Raw genomic sequence first — 27,371 nt, 5'->3', positions numbered from 1 at the left:
GAGGTGGGGGTGTGGGGTGTGAATGGTCTCATAGATCCGTGGCTGTCCTAGAACTCAGAGATCTGCCTGCCTATGACTCTGGAGTTCTGGAGTGTTAGGATTAAAGGTGTGAGCCACCATGCTCACACCTTCCTTTCAACTTAAAACTCTGGTTCCCATGGCTGTGAGAACAGTGAACAAAACTCATGGATTCCACGGCCCTTCCCAGCTCTTTAGCATCTCCTTCATAATGGCTTCTGGCACAGCTGCAGTCTCATTAGATGGCCACCAGGGTCTCTAACTGGGCACTGTTTGTTTTTCAACTTTCATAGATGTATTTCCAGTGCGCCTGACCTTCCCTTATCTCTCCTCCCACTCAGGTTAAAGTCAGTCCCTTTGCTCACCTACACAGCGCCACTTTTACGTTCATGTTCTGTGCATCCATAGTTTATGTATCTCTATCAGATCTCGACACCACAAATGAGAGAAAACATTTGTCTTTCTGAGACTTGTTTAATACGATTATCTCCGGTTGCATCCATTTTTTCTGCAATATAATTTCGTGTGGTGGCTGAAAAAAACATTTCATCGTGTACACACCACATTTCACTTTCTTTTTCTATGTTTTTGTTTTCTGAGACAGAGTTTCTCTGCATAACCCTGGCTGTCCTTGAGCTCACGATGTAGACCAGGTTTGCCTCTAACTCACAGAAATTCCCCTGCCTTTGCCTCCCAAGTGCTGGGACTAAAGGCCTGTGCCACCAAGCCTGGCCTCTACCACATTTTCTTTATCCATTCTACTGCTGAATAGCTGCCTAGGCTGGGCTATAACTTAGCTCTTGTAATAGTGCTACAATCAACATTACTCAAACATTTTTGAGTCACTGCTCTGTTTAACAGATGGTGGATTGCTTGGACATCTTCCCGCGGCATTGTCTTCCCTCAGGGCTCTTAATGCCCAAGGGGCAGAGGCAAGGAGCAGGGCTGGGCTTGCGGGCACCAAGCTTGCAGAGCTAAGGGAAGAATGCAAGCAGCCCTTTCCGTTCACCGGGCACAGAACGTGCATCTTTGAACAGAACCAACCTCCATCCAGTACTGTCATTCTTCCCATCCCTATTTGGGGCTATAGCACAGACAGCTGTTCCTAGAGCACTTTCGGGTGCCAGCCTGGGGTCGCCATGCCCACCCACACTCCCTCAGGCTTTGAGATGGTACGGTCCTTCTCTCTGTGTATCGTTTCATTTCTTTTCTTTACCCTCGGGCGGAGTTCCAGCCCCGGCCGTGAGACTAGGAAAGCCACCGCCTGAGTCAGGGCCTCAGAAGCTATTTATATCGCTGAGAAGTTTTCCTCCACACCAGCCGTGGGAGGTACGAAAAGAGCTCGTGTTCCTTTAAGGGCCCGCGGGAACGCGCTCGGCCTTGTATTGCGCGGGCGGCAGCGCGCACGTTAACGTCAACACCGTGCGCATGCGCACGGAAGGTGGCCTGCTCGTCGTTGCTGAGGCGGCTAAGGAGCCCAGTAGTCGCACGAGCGCCCGCCCGGCCCGTTCTTCACCTCCGGGCCTCCGTCCCCTTCGGTCCAGCGCACCTCGGCCCCGCCCCAGCCCACCGGATTCTTTCCAGCTCGATCCCGGCTACCGGTTTCCCCCGCCGCCATGATGATGATGGCGTTGAGCAAGACCTTCGGGCAGAAGCCCGTCAAGTTCCAGCTGGAGGATGACGGCGAGTTCTACATGATCGGCTCCGAGGTAGCCCGCGGCGCGTTCTCGGCTTCCCGCAAGGCAGCGGCCTGCCGGCTCGAGCCCGGAGCGGGCCTGTGCTCCCCGTGTGCGCGCCTCCATTCATCGCGGAGGCGGGCGCGTGCTCGCGGCTGGGGCGTGGCTTGGTAGGCGTGGCCGGGCCCTGAGCCTGCTGGACTCTTTTGGGTTTACTTTACAAAGCACGTAACATCTTTCATACCCAAGCATCTGCCCTAGCTTGGGGCTCCCAGCCGTTTACATTCCAGGCAGATGCGAAAAGGATGCTCGGGAAGCCCCTGGGCACTTGAAGGTGGAGAGGTGCCGTACTGCCCTTGAACCCTTTGGCAGCTCTCGTGCACCCCGCTGCCGTGGTCTTAAAATGTCCAGTTGTAAGCATTGGGCTTAGGAAGGCCTCCCCACCTCTTCGTTTTCTTGCCTTTGAGGTGGGCCGCGGAAGCGTTATGGTCTTTATTTTCTGTAGAAAGTGGTTGGAGAAAGACGTTTGCTTTTGGGCGGACGAGGTCCTGAGGCCAGAAGCACCACGCTTTGGTTGTCTGTGAGGTGATTTTGAGTTTTTATAGGGGAGAAATCTGAAGGGTCGCTAATCTAACTAGAAGAGACAGCCTCTGTTGAATCAGACGGACAAGTTTTCTTAGGAAAACCCTACAACTGACCTTTCGGACCAGTCAAAGTTTTTTTTTTTTTTTTTTTTTAATGGATGTCTCAAACTATCCTTCTTCCATCTAAGGACAATCACCAATTAGTTTATGTGTCCTCCTCCTTCCCTTTAGAGGCAGTGCCTCACTGTGTAACCCTGGATAGCCTTGAACTCCGAAAAATCCGCCTGGCCTCTGACTTCCAAGTTCTGGGATCAGTAATAGCATGTGTACGACACCCAACTTAGGTTCTTCTTTTTCAAAAAAAAAAAAAAAAAAAAAGAAAGAAAAAAGATCTGGATGGCCAGGCAGTGGGGCGCACCTTTAATCGCAGCACTCGGGGTAGAAGCAGAGGGTATGTGAGTCCAGCCTGACCTACATAGCGAGATCCTGCCTCAAAAGATATGGGCATAGCTGATGTGCTGACGTCAGTAGTGGACGGATAAGGCGAGTGAGGAGTAAGTGCTCTCCACCCTGGAGAGCTGGACAAAGCCATTTCAGATGCCAGCAGTTCCCTTCTGACGGCCGTTTTCAGTGTCATATAGGCCATTTCATTGGTCGTGTGGTTGGATTTTGGTTGCTTGCTAGGTTTTTGGGTTTTTTTTTGACAGCTTAGTGTTGCATGATGAATAAAACCCCACAGCAGGCCGAGGCTTTCAGGACCCCTCATGGTTCTTGACGTAGCTGTATCAGGTAATGGGACCGGTGTCGTCAGGAGCATCAGGACTTTCCATTGGGGACTGCGGTGACATGGTCGCACCGTCATTTCAGTGCTGCAGTCCCACAGGGCTGTGCTGGAGACGTCCATCTCCCACAGCTGGAATGGTCCCGGCTAGCCAGTAAGCATTTGCTCAGTTGCAGGGTATGTAAGGCAGTTGTTCCAGCATTCTATACAGAACAGCTTATCGAAAGACAGGTTTACCTGTCCTAATATGTGAAAGGGTAAACCTAGCCTTACCTCTAAGTGGGAGGTGCTAGGTTTGAAAAGAAAATTCTCATCTGATGGAGAAGACAGCTGGTCAGATGGGAAAACACCTCGGGAGGCTAAGTGACAACCTGCTCTTTTTCCCTCTCTCCCTTTCCCTTCCTCAACCTCTCTCTTTTTTCTTATGCTTGGAATTGAACCTAGAGCCTGGTGCTAAACACATGCTCTTCCACTGAACTCTCTTCCTGGCCGGTTCCATTTTTCTCATGTATAAATACATGGCTATTTGAGGTCATCATCATAGCATGTTTTGGTTTTAGAGAGCTAACCACAACCTTTTTTCAGCCTGTTTACTCTTGGCCTTTCCAGTTGAATGAGAATAATTACCCTGAGACCGGAACGGATAGGGTTTTGGCTCTCTGAGGCCTGGCTTTGGTTTGGGACTTACTTTGGATCGTAGAGTGCTTTCTGTGGCCCCTGTGGCATTATTGTCTAGATGATGGCCCTTGGTCCCTTCCTTTTAGAAAAATGACTGCAGTGTTCAGACAGATGGGCCAGGCTCGGCAGCACCAGCAGCGTCTCTGACGTCTATGGAGCGGTGGGAGGGCATCTGCAGTATGTGACTGTCACTACCACTCTCCCATGTGCCACACAAGTCACAGAACTTTAAAGAAATGAATGCCCACATCCAGAGTCTTTGCTTTGTATTCCCGAGAGGGCAAAGACTGACGTAGGAAAAACCAAGCTGTCTAGCCTTTGTGTCCTAAGCTCTGAAGGGACCTTAGGAAGGCTTTGTGGTACAGACCCCCTGCAAGACCCTCACAGTAGCCAGGGGAAAACATTACCGACTTCTTTTTAAAAATTAATGAAAACCGTACTTTTACCTTTGGATGGTAATGAGCCACAAACCAGATAGCAATAAGGAGTCTTTGGTGTTCTGTGTATAGACTGTTTGGCGCTGGGGCTCAGCAGCTCTGGCTAGTCTCAATCTCTCCTGGAAGAAAAGTAATGACTTCTTAATAAACATACACTATAATACGTAGAGAACATGAAAAAAAATGGTAGAAGTGATCCCCTCTAGAACAGAATTCAGACTGGAAGGCCTGGCATGGTGGTACACACCTTTAATCCCAGCATTTAGGAAGCAGAGGCAGGCCTGTGTCAATGAGTTCAAGGCCAGCCTGGTCTACACAGCTAGTTCCAGACCAGCAAAGGCTACATACTGAGAATCTTATCTCAGAAAAAAAAAAAATCAAGAGTTGTTAAACATTTGGCAGGGGAGTAAAGAGGCCCAAATTTGCAGAAAGAGCCAGCCTGAACCTTGCACCGTATCCCCTGGTTGTCCCCGCAGTGTGACTCTGCAGGCATCATTTATGAAAAGTCAGACCATGGGTCCTTATAACAATTACTGGACTCGCTTTTCGTGAAGGCAGTCCTTACAGTATTGCTACAAACAAACCGAAACTCCTGCTTGGGGGAAGAAGTAATTCATATGATAGTCCAGGGATTACTAATATAGTGCTTGTTAGACTCTAGGAAATTCTTTGATGTCCCTGGTTGAGTTTTGTTACTAAACAAAGCAACACAGGCAGCAGGACGAATTATCTTGCATCTGTCTAAAATTAAAGACATTTTGGTGTTTATTGCCTTGTAAAAATATCAAAGTCTGCGTCTTAAGATGAAAGGAGGTCACTGGAGTCTTAGATTTCAGAAAAGTGCCAAAAAAATCTTTAGTCCAGATCAAAATCACAAGCTTCTTACTGAGGTCTGGGATTCTCCCAATTAGACATCTGGTCAGGCCTCATGGAACTCGGTTCTGATGTTAGGTTACACAGATTCCAGCCAGATGTGCACTGCTCTTGAACCCTTGATGTCAGCAGAACGCGTTTATGACTGCTGACGGGCTGGCGTCTGCAGGCCTTGTAACTCTTGCTTGATCCAGCAAACCCTCCATGCCTGGGCCCTTTGGCATGGCCGTGGGTGCTCTGACCCTCATAATGAGCCTTCTTGCTTTACCCATAGGTGGGAAACTACCTCCGTATGTTCCGAGGTTCTCTGTACAAGAGATACCCCTCACTGTGGAGGCGACTAGCCACTGTGGAAGAGAGGAAGAAAATAGTTGCATCGTCACATGGTAAAAAAACAAAACCTAACACTAAGGGTGCGTCTTCACGAGGGTTTGTAAACCTGTTTCAAAACCACTCGCTTATGTCATGAAGATAAAACGTTTTCACTCCAGTGTCTTCATCGCAGCCTGACCTTAGTTCGCTAAGGAGCATCCTACCAATGCTCCCGGTAGGGGCAGGCCGCCCCGCCAGTGCACACGTGATCCAGGTGAGAGTGGCTCAGGGAGTCTTTGGTGCTCCACTGTTGTGTGTTCCTGGCAGGGCCAGTGGGTGTGTAAGGGGCCGGGGCCAGGGCAATAGCAGTAGCAGGTGCTGTGAAGACATGTTGGTCTCAAAACGTTTTAGGAATGCTGTGATTCGCTACCATTGCTGAGATTGTGTTGCCGTAGTCATCCTTCCTGCAGCCCTAGTAGCGGACGGTGGCCCCAGCCCTCACTTTCCTCTGGGGCTTTCACCGCTTCCCTCCCAGAGCACATTTATCCTGTAATCTGTCATCTTGGCAACCATGTGCTAAGCTCATGTGCATGTACCCATTCCATGTGGCCTGCCCTGTGCCTGGGGCTTGCTAGTGAGCCACCCGTGCTAGTGAAACTAGTGCAAGCTCTGGGCTGTGGCAACTCTGCAGAGTGAAGATGCTCTTCGTACATTACGGGGCCTCCAGCAGGAACCTTTGGGTATGGGTGCAATGTGCTATTTGGCAGGTGGCAAAACTGCTTCCCGCTTAGCAGAGGCACCCTGTAGAGAGCTGCCCTGGGCCTGGGTGCGTGTGCACATGCATGCATGCGTGCTCACTAGCTCTTTGTAGTCTGTCTTGTCTGTAGGTGCTAATGTAGTTTTGTCTGTTGTGGTATATTGGGGATTCTTTTAATGCAGGAGCCAGAGCTGCCTTTTATCCACTAGTAAAAAATATCCACTGTTACCTAAAAGAGTTTCCTTTGTGTCCCCTCTGCCACAAGTGGAGTACAGTCTCTATCTGTCTAGCTTTGCCTGCCCTTCCTTGAGTTCCCATGCAGTCTTAGTGGTCTTTCTGCCATGTGTCTTCCTTCCCTATAACCGAATGAGTCTTCAGCGAAACTAAGGAAGTCCTGCAGATAAGTAACAGCTTTTGACAAAGGTTCCTAGAAGAGCTGGGGTCACACGGTATGAAGTTCTGTCTTGTTTTCCAGACAGCACATCTGGCCTGACTGAGGGATGGTAACTTTTCCTTGGTGTGAAACAGTTCTTTCCAACTCTCTGGGCTCTTGTTTTAAAAGAAAAGGATTCATCTTTCATTCTGTCTCCTACCTTGCTTTGTGTTGGATCATGGTGGTGTCAGACCTCTTCCCACTGGGGTGTTATTCTGAAGCCTTCCTGGCAGCCACTAACTAAGCCGCAGCTACCCCAAACATCTCTGCCCCTGAGCTAGTGCTCTTAGAGGCAAATTGGTCCAAATCCACCCCACCAGAGGCTTTCTCCACGGAGATGTCTAGGTAAAGCCTCAGTCCAGATTGCCCTTTTGGAAGAGGCTAGCACTCAGCAGTAGTGAGTTTTGACACCTTGCTTTTCCCACCTCCTGCATGTGAGGACCTCATGTGCTGTTTCTAGTTGGTTGGCTGCTTGTCTCCACTGCTGCGGGATGACCACAGTGGGGTCTCTTTGCTCACAGATCATGGATACACCACCCTTGCCACCAGCGTGACGCTGCTGAAAGCCTCAGAGGTAGAAGAGATTCTGGACGGCAACGACGAGAAGTACAAGGCTGTGTCCATCAGCACGGAGCCCCCCACCTACCTCAGGTATGCTTCCTGACCTCCCTGATCTCCGTGCTCTAGGGACATGTGGTAGGCGGGGTTTCTGATGCTGAAGGGCAGTTCAAGTGAGACTGAACTGAAGCAGCAGCTCTTCACCCACCGCGCTTACAGCGGCCTGACCTAGGTCTCTGACTTTCTTTCCTCTGCATCTTTGGAATTCCTAAGAAACATAGGCCAAGTCTTGAATTTTGGAATAGTCTCAAATTGGGACTCATTTGCTCCCCCCCAAAAAAGTGACTCAGATAATTCCCGAAAGAAACAGTAGATTGGAATACACACAGGCAGAACTTTGAAAGGATGTTTTCTTTCTGAGACAGGGTGTCATGTAGCCCAGGATGGTCTTAAACTTCCTGTGTATCTAAGTATGCCTCCACCTCCTGGATACTCTGATTATTATAGTGCTGGGACTGGGGCCCAGGGCTTTGTGCAGAGTAGGCAGGCACTCTACCAACTGAGCTGTACTCCCAGGTTTACACATTTCTTTTTTTTTTTTTTTTTTTTTTTTTGTTTTGTTTTTTTTTTGGAGTCGGGTTTCTCTGTGTAGCTTTCGCTGTCCTAGAATTCACTCCACATACCAGACTGGCCTTGAACTCAGAGACCATCTGCCTCTCCCTCACCAGTGCTAGGATTGAAGGCGTGCACCACCGCCGCCCAGCTTTAACAGTTATTTCTTAAGAATAATTTTTTAAAGTAGGGCTGGAGAAATCACACATGTGTGGCATGGCATGAATGTGGAGGTCGGGGGACAGCTTTGTAAAGTCTGTTCCCTCCATGTTTACGTGTGTTCAGATCAGTGTACTTGCAGCGCAAGTGCCTGTACTCACTGAGCCATCTTCCCAGCCTATAGCAGAACTTTTATGAAAGTAATTGTGGCAACAGAATGACAAGTAATTAAAAATTTACTGTGTTGTATGTAGTGTCTACTCATCTAGACTTAAAAGTGAACTGAAAACTTGATGGGTTTGGTGAGGGGGACAGTGGTGCTCGAGGTTGAACCCAGGACTCCTTGAGCTGTATCCGCCCCTGAGCCACACTCCAGACCGTAGTGTACAGATAACTAGAAATACAAGAGGCACGTATACAAACACGGGAAGAATGCTTGCCTGCTGTGATCTTGTTCTCTTGGGGGTGGAGTAGAGAATGGAGCCTGGGGCCTCTTTGCTAAAACATCCCCAGTCACTCGTGTCATTTTAAAAATTCAAAGCTTAGGGGGCTGGAGAGATGGCTCAGTGGTTAAGAGCACTGCTTGCTCTTCCAAAGGTCCTGAGTTCAATTCCCAGCAACCACATGGTGGCTCACATCCATCTGTAATGGGGTCTGGTGCCCTCTTCTGGCCTGCAGGCATACACACAGACAGAATATTGTATACATAATAAATAAATAAACATTTAAAAAAATTCAAAGCTTAAAACAAACCCAGCTAATCAGTGGGGCCACACCCATAATCCCAGAGCTCTGAGTGAAGGCGGGAGGATCGCGAATAAAAGGCCTGCCTGGGCTACATAGTGAAACCTTATCAAAAAATGGAGAGAGGAAAGAAATGAAGGTTAATGGCCAAAACCCAGAGAGTAGTAAGGGAGGAAGGTTTGTTTAGAGTGATGTGGCTGTGGAAAATCATTTCCATCCGGATTTTTCTTGATCTTTCTTGTTAGATTGCTTTTCTGGTCCCCCTGAACCCCCAGAGAGGGTGGCATGCATCCAGGCTGGTGGGCGCTGTAGACGTGTGCTCAGCAGATTCTTGTGTTCCCAGGGGCTGTGGTAAGAACATAAGGCCTTCCCAGGAAGTCACAGAGGGAAATTATGTACATCTGGATGACACTTTTATGTTTGCACATGTCAGCTGGAAACTGTAAACAGTTTCTTGATTGTGTCATATGAGGACCAGCTGAGGGAGTAGACTCCCTGGAAGCCAAAACAACAGGGATGGGGTGTCCAGAGTTTGAAGTAAGCAGCTGCACTGCTCAGTCAGCCTGACACTGGGCCTGGCAACCTACCTGCCCTGTCACTGGATGGTTTGTCCCTCTTAGGATTCTTGGGACGTTCTTTAGTGAGAGCAAGTAGAGATAGGGCAGGAGTTGAGGGTAAGGGGTGGCGTCAGCACAGAAGATGTACATAGTGAAGACCCGCAGTTTCCAGAGAACAAGCCTAGCTGCACTGGAATTGTCTGGAAGGTGCAGAGATGGCCAGCCCTCTCCAGAGGGCTCACTTATCTGAGTGGGACTTAGGAATTTGCTACTTAAAATTTCACACTCTCATGAACCATTTGTCCACAGAGGCTGAGATGGAAACTGGTCTTGCTATCCCAGCTCTTGAGCCCTGTGCAAACTGGTGCCCAATGCCGGGCTGTGGTCCAGGTCTCAAAGGTGAAAGCAGACGTTAAGGTCGGAGCCAGGCTTGCAGTGCTGCAGACTTCCAAACTGGCCAAACCCGGCACTGTGCTTCATTCCCTTCCCCAGCCCTTGACCTTTGCATTAAAGGTGTTAAGTGGCCCTGGTGTTTTTCTTCTTCTGAATAAAGGTTACAGTTAAATACTGTGCCCCCAAAGACAAAGTCCTGACCTCTCTTAGAAAGTGCTGTTGGCCTCACTTTGAACTCTAGTGGACAATTCCTGCAGGAGCTGTGAGTACAGTGGTGGGCTCTGAAGATGAGGGCTCTAGTTCATTGTTGCTGCTGTGGTAAAATACCGGGACAGAAGACAACTCAGAAGAAGGACAGAGAGTTTATTTGGCCTACAATTCAGGTATAGTTCACCATTGAGGTACAGTCAGGGAGAACCTCAGACAGCCAGTCACTTCACTGCCATAGTCAAGGGCAAAGAGAAACACGTATCCAGCCTGCCTGCTGGCATCACTAACTTGGTTTTTATCCTTTCTTTCTTCTTTTTTATTATTACTTTTTAAAATATTTATTTATTTATTTATTTACTTATTTATTTATTTATTTATTTATTGAGGCAGGGTTTCAATCTGTAGCCCTGGCTTTATCTCCCTCTGCCTCCCGAGGGCTAGGATTAAAGGTATGTACCACCACACCCAGCTCAGCGAACTTCTTCATTCTTCAGACAGTTCAGGATGCCAAGCCCAGGGAGTGGTGCTACCCACAATGGACTGGGGTCTTCCCACGTCAGCTAACAATCAAGACCATTCCCTACAAAATGCCCACAGACCAGCCTGGACAGGTTCCTCATTGCAACTCCCCCTGTGCTTCTAGGTTGTGTCAGGTAGACAGTCAAAGCTAACTAACGTGTGGGCAGCACCGTGATTCCCGTCTACTAGTCATGGTTTTCCTAGGGGAGACAAATAAGCAGTGTGGAACCCCAGGGTCCTCCATTGTCTAACTCCCAGTGGATCTAATCCTCAGTGTGAAATAGCTTTGGGAATTTTCCCAATAGTAAGAATAACTTGGAGTTTGGAAAAAGAGAGTTTTTCATGTTGCATGGGTTAGTTGACTATCTCCAGTGCTATTTCCTAGAATATATTTATCAATCTATTTTCCTTACTGCTATAGTTCTATGAGTTTAGAGACTAGAAGCCTTGTCAGTGCATTTTAGAATGGCCAGCACATCTAAAATCTAAACTAGCCGGATTTATAGTCCCAGCTCCTCAGAAGGCTTAATTTGAACTCAGGAAGTCAGGGCCAGCCAAGGCAACATATCAAGACATCGCCTAAGAAATCAATCACATTATTCCCTCTTGGGCATTTAGGGTCTCTTAGCCAGCAGCTGGGCAAAGAACTCAAGAGAAGCTCTAATTGGAGCCCTTCACTAGGACACAGTATCTTACTCCTGCTGCCCCCAGCTTTGTCTCGACAGCATTGCCATCTTTTGAGGCTGGGGCGGGGAGGGAATTAGAATAGTAAGTTTGACCCAGTCATATCAAGTCTCCTTTGCTGTTGAACCCTGATTCAGCATCTGACTCCCTTTCCAGGGCATTGTGGAAAGTTTGTCTTATTCTCCTTTCCCTAATTAGGGATGTGTTTCTGTGCAAGCCGTGTCTAGCATGTGGTGCAGTGCATCGTGGCCATGGTTAGGGCCAGCGTGTGCCTGGCTGTCTGATAACCTCTCTTTGTTGGTTTGTCTGCCTTATTTTTTTTTTTCTTCTTTTTGTTTTTTCAAGATAAGGTTTCTCTGTAGTTTTGGAGCCTGTCCTGGAACTCATTCTGTAGACCAGGCTGGCCTCGAACTCAGAGAGATCTGTCTGCCTCTGCCTCTGCCTCCCAAGTGCTGGGATTAAAGGACTGCACTACCACTGTTCAGCTTATTTGTCTAGTTTTGAGACTGGGTCTTATTATCTAACTCTGGCTGTCCTGGAACTCAAAAGAGATCCACCTGCCTCTCCCTCCTGAGTGCTGGGATTAAAGGCTGCACTACTATGCCCTGCCCTGTATCTAATACTTTTGCCCCCTTCTTCTCACATAGGTACCGCTAGGTGCCAAGAGGAGTCCCACAGTGTAAGAAATGCCCAGATGTCCTCCATAGGAGCTTGGAGCCTGCCAGGAGCACAGTAGTGCCCACTGAGCATGAGTAGAGTCCAGGGGAGCAGAACCTGACTCCTGGTCGGAAGGGGTTAATCTCTGTGTGTCTCTCCAGGGAACAAAAGGCCAAGAGGAACAGCCAGTGGGTACCCACCCTGCCCAACAGCTCCCACCATCTGGACGCCGTGCCGTGTTCCACCACCATCAACAGGAACCGCATGGGTCGGGACAAGAAGAGAACCTTTCCCTTGTGGTGAGTGAGTGCTGCAGTGCTTGGGTTCTGCACAGAGCTCCCCTTCGTCCTCCTTGTACTTTAGTCTCCCTTCCAGAGAGGCGCTGGTCAGTGACCTGTGTCCTCACAAATGCTACCCTGCCTCGGATGCTGTTCTCTCACTTCCAAGACATCACCTTGGCTTTCCCATCCTCCATGGCTCCCTGCTCTGTTCTCTCACGTTTTGCCCCTTTCCTAGCACCTCAGTGTAGTTCTTGGGGACACAGTCCTGGGACTGTGTGGTTCATCTAATGCCCACAGCAAGTCTCAGGTGTTTCAGGTGTTGTCCACCTGACTCCCACTCTGTCAGTCTCTTTGGCTGCTGACACAAAGCACTGTAGTGACTTCCAGCAGTACAGATTTATTCTCTTCCAGTTCTAGAAGTCAGGAGTCTGAAAGAGGTTCATAGGCCAAAATTAAGGTGTACACAGGGCATTGCTCCCATCAGAGGGTCGTTAAGCTTTGACGTATGGCCTTAGTGTTTTACCACCCCTTTTCTGAGATGTTTGCTGAATCTTAAAGAGAAAGGGGTAGTTTTTGTTGTTTTGAGACAGGGTCTAACTCTGTATCCCACAATGACCTCAGACTCCTGACAATTCTGCCTCAGCTTCCCAAGTGCTGGGATTATGTAGGAAGAGACCACTTGTTTGTCCCAGCCGCCCAGAACCAAAATAATCACACAGGAATTGTATGAATTAAAATACTGCTTGGCCCATTAGCTCTAGATCCTTATTGGCTATCTCTTATATTAATTTAACCCGTTTCTATTAATCTGTATATCGCCACGTGGCAGTGGCTTACCAGCAAAGATTCGACATGTCTGACTCTGGTGGCTCCATGACGTCTCTCTGACTCTGCCTTCTTCCTCCCAGCATTCCGTTAAATTTTCCCCACCTACCCAAGTTCTGCCCTATCAACAGGCCAAGGCAGTTTCTTTATTCGTTAATGGTAATCACAGTACACAGAGGGACTCCCACATCAGGATTACAGTCATGAGCTACTAGGTCCTGCTAGCATGTCTAGGTTTTCTTCTTTCTAGGGCAGCAGCTTCCTGGCTCTTCCCGATGCAGTCATGAAGCTCACTGCCCCGCCTTGTTGCAGACCTTACCCAGAGACTATGTTTGAGCTTGTTGCTTTACTCATCTGCAGTCCTGTTGGACTCGCCTCGGGACCCTGATAATGTCCTCTGTGCTGCCTTTGTGTTGGATGGCAGATGCCTCTAAGGAATGGCCTTTTCCCTTCAACCACTCACAGTAACCACGGTGCCAAGGGAGACTAGAAACTGTCCATGGTGACCTAGGTGTAGGGAACCCTAGAGCCTGATGCACCATTAATAAAAACTCAGAGACAGAAATTGGGGTTCACCTGACGGTCAGAAAAGCAAAGGAATCAGCCACTGGCTCTTTCTTCTACCTCAGTCCAAAATGGCGATCCTGCCTCCAGGAATCTCAGAATGAGACTGAGACTAAGAGCTGTCTCTTAAGGGCGTGTACCACTACCACCTGGTATCTATGGCAAACTCAGGTGGCTACTGGGATTATAGGTGTGTGTCAGCTAGGCATTGGTGGTGCACACCTTTAATCCCAGCACTCGGGAGGCAGAGGCAAAAAAAAAAAAAAAAAAAAGTGTGTGTCATTGCTGCCTGATCTGTATGGCTGGCCAGTGTGGCTGTTTGGCTTTTCTGATCCTCAGGCAAGGTTTATTTATTAAAATACAAATGAGATGCCACTACAGGAGCCCTTACTGCCAGCTGTGGTTTTTCCTTGCAGCTTTGATGACCATGATCCAGCTGTGATCCATGAGAATGCATCTCAGCCTGAGGTGCTGGTGCCCATCCGGTTGGACATGGAGATCGATGGGCAGAAGCTACGTGATGCCTTTACCTGGAACATGAATGGTAGGTGGATAGTCGGCTTTGCCTGGGCCTTATATGAAAATGGCCCACTTTCCAATCAGCTGCCTGCCAGGCAGAGTCTCGACTTGACATTTGAAGCTTTGTGGCCTGGTCCTTAAGGCTGCAAACTCTGGGTTCATTCTGGGTCTGCCACTATGAACCATTCCTTGTGGACTGGGTATGTACCTTCGTTGGCTTTTTTTGCTATAACGGGATACCCGAGCCTGGGCAATTTATAAGTAAATATAAACAGTTCACTCTGGTGTGTGTGCCTGAAAGCTGCTGGTGTGTTGAAGGTTCAGCTGCTAAGTAAGGTTCTCTTCTGCCAAGGCCTCACACTGCTTCAGCTCATGGCAGAGAGTAGAAGTGAAGTTAGTTAGAGGAGCATGAGGGCCACTTAGTGACCGTCTGCCTTTGCAGCAGTGAGACCGACACAAGAGTGGACACTCACTCCTCAGAAAAGGCCTCGCCTGGCTGCTCTACCTTAAGCTTCCAGTTATCAAGAAATAGGCGCTACTTTATGCTTCCAGCTGTCAATAAATAAATAATGTGTGGTCGTGATGACTTTAGTGACTGGCTTGATCTGGTCAGCAACATAAAATGTAGATAGAAAAAAAATATCAGCATGGAAAAAACAGAGATGGAGGGAGGAGGAGGGGATCAACAACACTTAGGGTACTTGAAAAAGCCATGGAGAAACATTGTTTTATGTTTGAGGTAGTGACCCATATCCTTACTCTCTGCACTGGGAGGCAGAGGCAGGCAGATCTCTGATTTTGAGGCCAACCTGGTCTACTTAGTGAGTTCTAAGACATAGCTACAGAGAAACCCTGTCTCAAAAAATTAAAAAAACAAAATGCTTTTCTAAAATCAGGTACTGTGTCATGTTCCTGTGATCCTGGGACTTGGGAAGTAAAGCAAGAGGATCACACAGTCACGATCAGCCTAGGTTCTAACAAACAAAAATGAAGCATAAGCACTAGCGGTGACAATAGTGTGTGAATTTCAGGTTCTCCCTCCTCTACCTTCCTCCTGTGAGACGGTTAGCTCTGGAGTAGTGGTTGTGTATCAGATGTCCTGCATATCAGATACTGACATTACAGTTCATAACAGTAGCAAAATTACAGTTATGAAGTATCTACGAAGGTAGTTTTTTGGTTGGGAGTCACTACAACATAAAGAGCTGCATTAAAGGGCTGCAGCATTAGGACGGTTGAGAGCCACTGCTCTACGGGGTTGGCATGGCAAGCATGTGTCGTTCCAGTGCTCAGACCCAGCCCAGTGCCTCCCCACAGCTTACCTCTGTTTTGTCTCTAATGTCGCAAGGCCACATATGTGCTCTCTTGCTTCTCCCCTCCCCCCTTTCTGAGACAAAAGAGATGCAGATGCAGTTGACCGGGAGGGAAGATGGTCCTTTGACAAAAGATGCTGGAGCACTTCAATATACAGAGTTAATAAACTTTGACCTAATCTTAAACCTAATACTAAACTCTAGAATCACAGACTTAATGTATATAAAACACAAAACCATAAAACTTGTTGGAGAAAGTGTAAGAGAAAGTCTTCGATATTTAGAGCTAGACACAGAATCCCTCGACACCAGCAGCACAGTCTAGAGCAGAAAATACCAAAACTTGGACATTTCAAAACTTGGCTCTTCAAAAAACCCTGTCAGAAGGGTGAAAAGACAGCCAGATGTGGAGGTGCATGCCTCTAATCCAGATGTGGAGGTGCACGCCTCTAATCCAGATGTGGAGGTGCATGCCTCTAATCCCAGCACCCAGATGGCAGAAGCAGTCTGATCTCTGAGCTCAGGGTCTACAGAGCAAGTTACAGGCCAGCTAGGAAACCCTGTCTCTAAAAGAAAAAGAGCAGGGAATGAAATATGATCAAGGTACTTTACAGTATTTATATGAAATTGTGAAAGAACAAATTGTAAAAACTCAAGAAAAGCAAACAATTTAATTAAAATAAGGGCGCGGGTTAGAGAGGTGGCTCAGAAGTTAAGAGCGCTGGCTGCTCTTCTAGAGGACCCAGGTTCAAGCTCACAATGGTCTCTAACTCCATTTCAAGGGAATCCAGTGCCTTCTGGTCTCTACAGGCAGCAGACAGTAAGTGGTATACAGACAGGTATGCAGACAAAATGACCACACACATAAGAATAAATCTGAAAAAGTACTCTAGAATGGGGACAGAAGCCATGGAGATAGACAGGTGGGAATAAAGTCTGGAAGGTGTTCTGCTTTATCAGCCATTCAAGAAGAGCAATTAAAACTAGCAACAGCGGTAGTGAGGAAGTGGAAGAAGTGAGACCCTCACACTCGTGGAGATGTGAGCGCTAGCCTGCGCTGAGAAACTGCAAAACCTAAACATGTGACTGCTGGGTGAGTGAGCAGCTGCAGTGGAGGACATGTGTCCCAGAGGAGTTTACACAGAAACCTAATGTGAATGTGCAGCAGCTTTGTGCGTCAGAGCCAGAAACTAGGAGCCTAGATGCCCTTCAGTGGATAAATACTTAAATAAAATGTGACCTCCCCCCTCCCGAAGAATGCTGATGTGAAAATAAACAGCCTGTGTGGATCTCTGAAGATTTTCTTGTTGATCGGTTGGTTGGTTACTTTTTTGTTGTTTTTGTTTCTGAGACAGAATGTAGCCCAGGCCGGCTTGGAACTTACTATGTAGACCAGGCTAGCCTCGAAATCATAGCAATCCATCTGTGTCTGCTGCCCATCTGCTGGGGTTAAAGATTTTCACCACATGGTTAGCTTCTCTGAAGAATGTTTCCCACTAGAAAAGAGTTACTCCCAAAATTACATAAGGTCTGGTTCCAGTGCTTCAGGTGCTCATGTCATAGAAGCAGATATCACGGATGAGGAGGAGGAGGCAAGGAGGTGTGGCTGCAAAAGAACAGTAGAGGGATCCTCGTGTTGATGGACATGTCCTGGATTGGACTGCCCAGGTTTGGTTCTGAGAGCACACTCTGCTTTCATAGGCTGTGAGCCACGGGAAGATTCCCCAGGGGCAGATGTCTGCACTATGTGGGCTAGGAGGGAAAGGATGCTTCCTCCTCTGCCACTTTTGAGTATCTGGGAAGGCCAGGTTCAGTTGCCCAGTTATCCTGTCTCTGCCTTCTGAGTGCTGGGATTAAAGGTGTGCACCACCACCACCCAGCATTTTTAGCTTTATTATCAGTTTGTGTGTTGTGATGCTTGTGTCTTGCTGTGCTGAATTTTTTTCACTGTTATTAGTGTGTGTGTGCCGCAATGAATGGAGGTCAGAGGACAGCTCTGGAGCTGGTGTCTACCTGAGGGGAGGTTGACAAAGGAGGTTGACAAAGAAGGAAGAGATTGGAGAAGCCAGAATAGGTGTGAGCACCATAAATTGAAGCACTAAAAATAGGTTGGCATGTTTGCATTTTCTGATTTCAGAGAAGCTAATGACCCCTGAGATGTTTTCAGAAATCCTCTGTGATGACCTGGATTTGAACCCGCTGACTTTTGTGCCAGCTATCGCCTCCGCCATTAGGCAGCAGATTGAGTCCTACCCCACAGACAGCATCCTGGAGGACCAATCTGACCAGCGCGTCATCATCAAGGTAGGTGCAAAGTGGACCCAGCCGTTGCTGGAAGTCGGTCAGGGTTCCTTGGTGGGATGTGGTTTCTGGGGAAAGCATCTTTCAGGGACAACCTGACTGTGTCTTCAGGAGAGGGAGGGCTGAGTTTTCAAGGAAAGTGTGACATTGTAGGTAGGGCAGCCAGTGCTGCTATGTTTGCCAGGCGCTGAGCTGGTCCCAGAGTTAGAAGGTGAAAGCAGCTGGTGGCAGGGTAGGAAAACCCACAGTGACGTGTGCAACATCAATGTGATATTCTTGTGCTGGGCCAGAAATATACCTGTCTGTATTCCTGCTTTCAGCTCTTTGGTTTTATGCTCACAAGGTGACATTGCCAGGTCACTCAGCCGTTCTTTAATAGTTTGAGGACCTGCCAGACTTGCACAACAGCTGTCCCAGCTTACATTCCCACCAGCAGTGCACAAAGTTGCAGTATCTCCCTGTAGTTACCAAAAGTCGTTATTCGCTCCCTCCCTCCTTCCTTTCATCATTCCTCCCTTACTTCCTTTTTAAATAATGTTATTCTAATGGGTGCAAAATATCTTACTGTGTTGAATTTTTTTAACTTTATTTTGTTTTATTATTACTTTTTTTTGTTGTTTTTATCTGTGTAGCCCTGGCTGTCCTGAAACTAGCTCTGTACACCAGGTTGGCCTCGAACTCACAGAGATCCACCTGTCTCTGCCTTCTGAGAGCTGGGATTAAAGGTGTGCGCCACCACCACCCAGCATTTTTAGCTTTATTATCAGTTTGTGTGTTGTGATGCTTGTGTCTTGCTGTGCTGAATTTTTTTCACTGTTATTAGTGTGTTCCGCAATGAACGGAGGTCAGAGGACAGCTCTGGAGCTGGTGTCTGGGAATAAGCGCATCTCTCTAAGGGGTTAGGAGTAGATAGGGCAGGTGTACCTGTGGGCTACTTGGCAACATGATTGTAATCAGTGACAGCAGGGTACAGACAATGACTTAAAACAGACTCAGGGATAATACCTGAAGAGTGGCATATAATCTGAGTCCTATGTGGCCTGCATAGCTGCATAAAGATTGATTGCCACAGATGTAAAGGACAAAGAAGGCGCTTGGTCAGCATGAGATACAATGGACATGGGAAGTCAGGCTAAGGTGGGATCAGGTGCCAGAACCTCAGTGTCTAGTGACAACCTGGGAGGTATGTGAGGCAGCCTTGGCTCTTAGTTCCTGAGTTATGGGCAGAATTCACTGCAACCTGGCAATTGAGAATGGCTTATCCCCTCCTCCTCACGCATTCCTGGGTTGCCCTCACTTGTGCTTATTGGTTCTGGCCACAGCTGAACATTCATGTGGGAAACATCTCCCTGGTGGACCAGTTTGAATGGGACATGTCAGAGAAGGAGAACTCCCCAGAGAAGTTTGCCCTGAAGCTGTGTTCGGAGCTGGGTTTGGGCGGGGAGTTTGTCACCACCATTGCATACAGCATCCGCGGACAGCTGAGCTGGCACCAGAAGACCTACGCCTTCAGGTAAGGTCACCTCCCTTCTGCTCTCACATTTTTGTCTACTTTCTTGCCTACATTGGAAGAAGACTTCACTGGGAATTGGAATGCTTAGCAAAAGCAAAAACAAAGGGCTTTTGGCAAAGACATGGCAATTCAGGGAGTTTGTTAATAGCTTTTGGACTCAGCTAGGTTTGCCAGATATCCCAAGAATCAGCTTCTTTGAGGCTTTGTGTCCATGAGCAGGAGAAAAGGGGCTGGAGAAAGGTAGCTTCAGCTCCACAGGGATCCACCGCTCTCTGAGCAGCAGGAATAAGGGGTATACAGGCTTGCATGCAGGCAATACACCCAAACACATAAGAGGTATGCAGATGTGCATGCAGTATGCCCAAACACATAAACTAATAAAAGTGTTTGGAGAGGGAAGGGCATGAGCCCTTGAGGTGCTAAGCTGTCGCTCCTCCAGTAGCTCACTGGCCGTCAGCTTTGTTTTCTAGTCTTGCTGTCTGTCCCATGCCTCACCATTCCTCCAGGAAGCCTACTCATGGGTGCCGCCAACATGTCCACTTACCCTGTATGAAGCCAAGGCCAGCAGGCCTCAGAGCCAGTGTAAGGCATTTTGTTCCCTGGAGTAAATCTGAGGTCCTGTGATGCTTGGTAACACTGTACAGGTCCTCGGTGTAACACTGACACAGAGGCCCCCGTCCACAATCAGTAGTGAGTGGAAACCTAGTTTGAAACTGCATACAGCTGGCCACTGGCTGCTTCCAGCAGCAGCAGGTGTTGGCCTTCACAGTGCTTTGTGGCAGCCAAGTGCTATGGTCAGGGCTTGAGAGATGCAACTTTTTGCTCATGATGGCTCCTGCTGACATCATTTCCTTCTGTTGCCAACACTTAACAGCATTTACATTATCAGACCCCAGGTGGCTTCCGCTTGATAAATTCCTGGCCACCTGCAGTTCTCCTGTGCCCCCAGCAAGCCCCGTGGAAGTCATGAGTAGTGCTATATAAGGACTCAGGGATCATTGTGTGAGTTCTCAGGTGAGGACAGGAAGGGCCTGACACTGCTGTGGTCCTTAGTTCTGAGTTCAGATTTCAAATCCTTGGAGATAAAAATGTAGGGCCACCATGGTAGATATTTGAGCAAATGAATGTCCCTTCCACTGGGACTTGCCTGGATGCCTGGAATATGTCCCAAGCGTTGTTTTCAGGATTAGAAAGGGCTGCTTGGGGCTGGAGAGATGGCTCAGAGGTTAAGAGAACTGACTGCTGTTCCAGAGGTCCTGAGTTCAATTCCCAGCAACCACATGATAGCTCACACCCATCTATAATGAGATCTGGTGCCCAGAATACTATATATATGTATGTGTGTGTGTGTGTATGTGTATGTATATATGTATATATATAAAATAAATTTTTTAAAAAATAGAAAGGGCTGCTTTATCTTCCCAGCCAAGCGGGCCTGATGATCCTCAACACCTGTCCTGTGTCTTGTACCATCTGAGCAGCTGGGATGCTACCCACACTGCAAGAGATCTAGCTGAGAATCAGAGTATAAAAATCCAGAGGACAGGAGCAGCTGGAACTCCTGATGCTTCCTGCATTCTGAGCACAGCATCACCTCGCCCTGTGCCTACGTGGAACCAGGCATTTCTTAACCACTTACCACAAGAAAATGATTGTTGTCCCTACTGTACTTGCAGGGCCTCCTTGTAGGAGCCCTGGCGGCCTGGTTTCTGCCGTGTACAGAATGGGACAAGCATTGAGTTCCATGACCCCTTAAAACAAGTCTTAAGTTCTAAACCTCTGTCACTTCATTTTGGAAGCACATAAATTCCTTCCAGCCAGTCTGCCATTCTCTGCATATCCATGTCCCATCCCCTTCCATACCCATCCCATGGTCCCTGGTCTTTGGTTGTGTCCACAGAGTAGGAGAGAGCTGCTGGTCACGGGGCATATGTGTGAGCACAATCATTAGAAGACCTGATAAAACCAGGGCAGGAACAAGAAGCATGGGGAGGGGGAGTGACAGACTGGTAAGGGGCTCCAGGCTCCTAGAGTGCAGAACTGAATTAAAGAAACACAAACATCTCAGATCAAGAATGAGGACAGAAGGGCTATGACAAGGACTGTAGGGACGGCTCAGTGGTTAAGAGGACCAGGGTGATTGCCCGCTCCCTCAGGGTGACTCAACCATCTGTAACTTGTTTCAGGGGATCTGGCGCCCTCTTCTGGTCTGTGTGTGCACGTGGTACACATACATAAATGAAGGTATACTCGAAATTTTAATAAAGCAGCCAAAAATTTTTTTTAAAGAGAGACTACAACAGATATGGGGAAATGGGTTTGATGAGGAATAGAGCTAGGTTAGGCACCAGAGAGCTTGCTGCTCTTAGGAGAAATGCCTACGGCAAAATTACCAATAATTTCTCCTGAGCCAGTCCCTATGCTCCAAAGCCAGGGGCCAGCGAACAGCATTCTGTCTGGCACAGGAAAAAGATATGTGTGGCTGCTAATGTGCTTTGGCTCCTCACGTACCCAGTGACTGGGGGTGAGCACAGGGCCCAAGGTGAAGCTGACTTGGTGAGCTCTGGCTGCAGCAGGAGCAGAACAGATGTTCGGATGACCCTTTCCAAGTCACTGTGTCTGCCCGTAGCCCTGCCAGGATTGTGTGCTCAGTCAGAGGGCGTGGCAGCTGAGCCTAAATGAGGGACAGAGAAACATGCTTCTCTGCTGGTACAGCATCAGCAGTTAGGTGGGGGAACTGTTGGAACCCGCTCGGACTGGTTAGGTGTGCACGCTTGTTAGATGTGTGCCATAGTGGGTAGGTGTCCTAGTAGAACCCCGCCAGCCAGCCCAGCCTGGGTTTTTTTTTTTTTAAAGATTTTATTTATTTTTTATATATACACTGTTCTGACTCCATGTATGCCTGCAGGCCTGAAGAGGGCACCAGATCTCATTGCAGATGGTTGTGAGCCACCATGTGGTTGCTGGGAATTGAACTCAGGACCTCTGGAAGAGCAGTCAGTGCTCTTAACCGCTGAGCCATCTCTCCAGCCCCTGGGTTTTGTTTTTATGACAACCCACTGAGAGACAGTTCACACCACACCACTTGATTTACTTTTAAAATTTAATTTTTGGATTACTAGAGATTGAACCTAAGGCTGTCCTGGAACGTGCTTGTAGACTAGGGTGGTCTCGAACTCAGAGATCTACCTGTTTCTGCCTTCTAAGTCCTAAGATAAAGGTCTGGTGTCTTTTTACTTTTTGATTTTGAGGTAGCTCACACTGAGTTGCTGGCTGTGAACTCATTCTGTAGCTCAGGCAGGTCTTGAACTTCTGATCTTTATATTTTACCTTTCTTCCAAATGATAGAATTATAGGTCTGAGTCATCATGCCTGGCCTTATATGAGTGTTTGATTTGGTTGGTTTCATTCTGTGGAGCCAGGGTCTGGCCACAAAGCCCAGCTGGCAGGCACTATATAGCCTTATGATGACTAGTTTCATAGAATAATGTGTTCAGGGGTCATCTGTGTTATCAGAACTCCAGTCTTATAGCTGAATAATATTCCATTGGTTAAATATATACATTCAATGTATCCATTCTGCTGTGGGTTGTTTCTACCTTTTGGCTATGATAAATAATGCTAAGGACATTTTGTGTTTGTGTTTAACCACTCTTGTCAGTTCTCCTGGCTCTCCACCCAGTAGCAGTATTTTGTATTAAACGGTAGCTGGTTAACTTTTGTTTTGCTGTTTTATTGAGACAGGATCTTACTTTGTAGCCCAGGGTAGCCTCTAGTATATAATTCATGACAGTGCTTCTGACCCAGCCTTCTACGAGCCTGGATTGTATGATCTGTTGTCACATCTGGCATCTGAGGAGCTGCCGAGTTGTTTTTATGGTGACTGCAGCATCCTACAGAACCACCAGCAGTGTGGGTACAGCCTCTGCACGCTGACCAGGGCTTGTTTTGCCATGCTGACTGTAGCTATCCTGGTGAGTGTTAGATGATTATAGGCTAGAGTTGTGTTTCCTAGTGAGTATTTTTTTGTTGATTGGTCCTTTGTGTGTATGTGTGTAGCTCTTTGAAAATGTCTTGTTCAGGCCATCTACTTCACCCCAGTTTATTTGGGTGGGGGCATATATGCACATGTGTGAGGTCAGAGGACAATTTAGGAGTCAGTTTTCTTTCTTTCCACCATGCAGGAACTCAGGTTGTCACACTGAGCCTTCTCACTAGCCCGTATTTTAACTGGCTCTTCTTACTGACTTGAAAGAGTTTCTGTATAGTCTGGGCACACATTTCTTAGTAGGTATGATTTGTAAATATTTCTCCCATCTTCTGAGTTGCCTTTTCACTTTATTGATAGTGTCCTTTGCAGCACAAAAGTTGTTATTTTGATGAAATAAAATAACAGTCCAGTTCATCTGGTTTTTTTAGTTGGTTGCTACACACACACATACAATCATATATATATGTATGCCAGTACACATTTGTGTGTTTGTGTCACTTTTAAGACAGCATTGCCTAGCCGGGTGGTGGTGGCGCATGCCTTTAATCCCAGCAATGCAGAGGCAGGTGGATCTCTGTGAGTTCGAGGCCAGCCTGATCAACAAGAGCAAGTTCCAGGGGCTGGAGAGATGGTTCAGAGGTTAAGAGCATTGGCTGCTCTTCCAAAGGTCCTGAGTTCAATTCCCAGCAACCACATGGTGGTTTATAACCATCCGTTATGGGGTCTGGTGCCCTCTTCTGGCCTGCAGGCAGACATTCAGACAGAATATTGCATACAAAATGAATGGATGGATGGATGGATGGATGGATGGATAGATAGATAAATAAATAAATAAATAAATAAATAAATAAATAAATAAATAAATAAATAAAGCAAGTTCCAGGACAGTCTCCAAAGCCACAGAGAAACCTTGTCTGGGGGCGGGGGTGGGGAACCAATGTAGGTCTCTAATCATGCCCTACGGGGCATGGCAGCTGTGGCTTGTAAACCTAAGGGTAAATGTAGAATTGGTCTCCTTTCCCCCCAGTTAAGTGGCCTTAGGCAGGTCATTTCTTTCTTATGTCTCTGTTCTCTTCTTTATAGAGAGGAGATGGTAACAACTTCTCAGCTTGCCTGTACATCACAGAAAACAAAGTCCTACATCTAGGTCTGGCATGGTGGCGCACACCTTTAATCCCAGCATTTGAGAGGTAGAAGCAGGCAGCTCTCTGAGTTTGAGGTCAGGCTGGTCTATACATTGAGTTCTAGGACAGCCAGGACTACACAGAGAGACCGTCTTAAAAAACCAACCACCACCACCTTACATCAGAAATAAACTACGTACCCTCCACTAGCATCAGTCTTTCCTCTCACCATTGCTTTCTGGCAGCCCTTGCATGGGATTAGTGTGGCTGGAGAGTGACCAGGCTCCTTCCTGGACTCAGAGTTCATGAGTAGGAATCCCCTTGGAATAATGAATGCCAGCTCACAGACTTGGGACTCGGGGCAGCAGCTCTGCTTGCATGTTCCACAGAGCAGAGGCAGCTAGTGTTGGCTCTGTGCCCATCCCTCTATGGTCAGCTCTAGTAGTTCTAGTTTTAACAAATCCATGGTGTGCCAGAATCAAGGAGGTAAACAAAAGGACTCTGGGCCTGTTTGCCAGCTCTTCTTTAAATTCAGAGAAAAACATGTTTTTCTTCCTTCTGCTTGGGTTTGGCGCCTTTCAAATCTGCTCTCCCAAGGGAGCTGATCTGGAGATGAGGATGAGTCTGCCTGGACTGTTCCTGGATTTCCAAATGAAGCTGCTGAGAAGAGGCTGGCCCTGGGACCACAGGGTGGGGGCTAACTGGTCCCTGGCCTCTTAAGTCACCAGCAGGAGTTTGGGCTTCCAGGTTCTGTGGGGCCTGTGAGTATAGATGTCACCTGAGCTTCGGTAGTAAGTCAGACCCGTGTCTGCCAAGAAGCCAGCTTTCCCCATATTCTGGTCTTGATCCAGGCTAAAGGTCCCTGAAACCTTTATGCCAAGAATTGGCCCTGGCCCAGCTTTTCTGACTCGGCTAGGGTGTGCTCAGCCGCCAGGTTTGGCCTGCGCGGGCTGGGGCAGTGATGAAGCACCGCCAGTCTGCTGTCAGGTCTGGTTTGCTTTTGTGAAGCCCAAGAGAGGCCATGTAAGGACCCGTCTGGCTCGGAAGAGGCCTCTGCAATGAATGTTGGCTGCTTTAATGTTGAGGCTCCCATATTTTAGACAGACCAAAACAGCCCAGTCAGCTGTTTATCCCATTTTCATCTGCCCAGTATGACTTGGGCTCTGTCGTCTCCTTTTCCAGAGCTAGAAGGTGCTGCAGGACAGCACGTGGGCACACCTGCTGAGGGAGGCCAGTGTGATGGGGAAGAGGAGGGGACCTGCTTAGAGCCTTGCTGTGACACATTGGGTACCTCCTTAGCTTCCTCTTACCGGCTTGGAAACCAAGGTGCAGAACAGCATAGCCACCCCCATCCCCCAGTACTTGTGCCCTAGCAGCCTTCATCCCGTTTTGTTACCACCATTGTGCTCATTTGGCAAGAGGCTTAAACAGATGACCCCTCCCACTTTAGGGTGGAGTCCAGGTGGTCTTTAAAGGGCTCTAAGCCTGAAGATAGCATTTCTAGGCTCAGTTCTCTGCCAACCAGATGCCTGTCTCAAAGCAATTAGGCTGGCTTCTTCGGGGCTTAGTGTGAACCCCATGAAGTAAGCCAAGTGATAGATGTATAAAGAACAGTTGAGAGCAGGCCAGCCCAGTGGCCTTCTGTGAGGAGGTCAGGGTCTCTGGAGAAGTCCTTTTACAACTCTACCGTACCCTTCCCTTTGGTGTTCCTGGTATTTCCCTGATCAGTGGGTCTTGGTGGGTACTGGCCCTGGACAGTGTTGGGTAGATAGGTCTGGCTATAGTCTTTATCAGTCATCTGTACCCGAGACACTATTTTGTCCAAAGAAATCACCTCTAGGCCAGCAGCTCCCCAGTTCTTACGAGGAGAATCGGCTTTGAAGGGAGGCTGTCTAGGCTGTAGATATTACTGTTTCTGTTGGACACGTCCTGGCATCATGCTTGAGGCTCAGTGACAAAAGTCATCCCTCAGCTGCCCATCAGCACTGCTGTGGGGAAGAGCTAGGACAAGGAAGTAGACCTTCCTGCTGTGCCCTGGCTATCTGCTAAGGGGTGGCAGGGCAGAAAGCAGTGGTTTCTGGGGGACTTCTAAGCTTCTGTTAACGTGCCCTTGTTATCTGTTTCCCTTCCCTCAGTGAGAACCCACTTCCCACAGTCGAGATTGCCATCCGAAATACTGGAGATGCTGACCAGTGGTGCCCCCTACTGGAGACATTGACGGATGCAGAGATGGAGAAGAAGATCCGGGATCAAGACCGGAACACAAGGTACACCCACAGGCACCTGTCTTCCCAGGCAGAGGCAGGGATTATCTCCCCAGGAACCTAGTTTTCAGAGTAAGTTTCTATGGGTATCAGGCCCCAGGGTGCATTTCCTTGAAGAGAACAGCATCCCTTAGCAGGTCTCAGCGTTTCTATAGAGATAACCAGGGCCTGTGCAGCAGACTGGTAAGGTCAAGAAAAGGCTGGAGACTATTCCTGCTAGATGGGCCCCATACCTAGCTACTCTAGAAAAATAACAAACCTAGGAGGGTGGCCACCCAGAGCTGTGACCAGCCCCAGCTGACCACCTGTTCTTCTCCTTCAGGCGAATGAGGCGTCTGGCCAACACTGCCCCAGCCTGGTGAAGTCATCATTCATGCTCAACTTCCACGGAACATCTCAAAAGACTGCCTTTCCTTCCTCTGTGGTAAGGAGAGAGGCAAAGGGACAGCTGGTACCATCCTGAGGAATGGGGTAGGGCCTCCCAGGTGCCTTCCTTCAGTACACATTCCATTTGCTATGCTCCAGCACTGTCCCCCAAAGTCTAGTCAGGAAGCAGCCTCTTTTGGGTTGTGTTTTGTTTTTGTATAGGAGCCTCAGACAGGGCTAGCAACACTTTTTAAATAAAAAGTAACAAATTCAGTTTCTTTGGTGTTGATAGCATAAAAATGTGAAGCAGAACCTGTGCGGGTGGGAGTGGTGTATGGCCAAGGTTGATGTGCCAGTTCTTCCCTTCTCGCCCTCAGATTCTCAGGTAATGAATGGAGATCACTGGGTGTCCACAGCCAGCCGTAAGGACCCCAAAGCAGAGCCCAGTCAGTTCCTTCTTGGGCCTTCCAGCTTCCCTGTGATACTCTGTGCTCAGCAAGTCTTTGTAGAGGTTGACAGGAATGTGTCAGGTGCCTTTGCTGGCCTTGGTCCTGGTGCATCCAGACAGGCTACTACCAGATAGGGAGACCTTACTGCTCTAGAGTCCCTTCTAGAGGACTTGGTCATGCGTGGGCAGTGCCTGGGCATGACATCACTAGTACACAAAC

The 27,371-nt window shown here is 48.1% G+C and overlaps 1 protein-coding gene across 2 annotated transcripts; it reads left to right on the top strand.

Annotated features, from left to right (window-relative positions):
- The first annotated feature begins 1,430 nt into the window (after nt 1–1,430).
- On the top strand, nt 1,431–26,976 carry Smarcb1 (SWI/SNF related, matrix associated, actin dependent regulator of chromatin, subfamily b, member 1). 2 transcript variants are annotated; one of them, XM_038343026.1, is made up of 9 exons: nt 1,431–1,727; nt 5,322–5,433; nt 7,071–7,200; nt 11,804–11,941; nt 13,729–13,856; nt 17,282–17,448; nt 18,768–18,958; nt 26,209–26,340; nt 26,660–26,976. In XM_038343026.1, exons 1-9 carry the CDS (start codon nt 1,635–1,637, stop codon nt 26,697–26,699), a joined length of 1,131 nt encoding a protein of 376 aa, XP_038198954.1. In that variant the 5' UTR covers nt 1,431–1,634; the 3' UTR covers nt 26,700–26,976. The 2 variants fall into 2 exon arrangements, with proteins under 2 accessions (XP_038198954.1, XP_038198953.1); XM_038343025.1 differs by having other exon boundaries at nt 5,322–5,460.
- The last annotated feature ends 395 nt before the right edge of the window (nt 26,977–27,371 follow it).

The sequence above is a fragment of the Arvicola amphibius genome, chromosome 9, assembly GCF_903992535.2.
Source record: "Arvicola amphibius chromosome 9, mArvAmp1.2, whole genome shotgun sequence".
NCBI lineage: Eukaryota > Metazoa > Chordata > Mammalia > Rodentia > Cricetidae > Arvicola > Arvicola amphibius.
Note: the sequence above shows the minus strand (reverse complement) of the source record. Positions and strands in the feature narration are given on the sequence as shown.

Bases quoted from the DNA above. Each gene is read 5' to 3' on its own strand.
- Smarcb1 (XM_038343025.1), top strand. From the start codon at position 1,635: ATGATGATGATGGCGTTGAGCAAGACCTTCGGGCAGAAGCCCGTCAAG. The intron at 1,728-5,321 runs GTAGCCCGCGGC...CTTTACCCATAG, and splicing joins TCTACATGATCGGCTCCGAG to GTGGGAAACTACCTCCGTAT. The intron at 11,942-13,728 runs GTGAGTGAGTGC...TTTTCCTTGCAG, and splicing joins AAGAGAACCTTTCCCTTGTG to CTTTGATGACCATGATCCAG.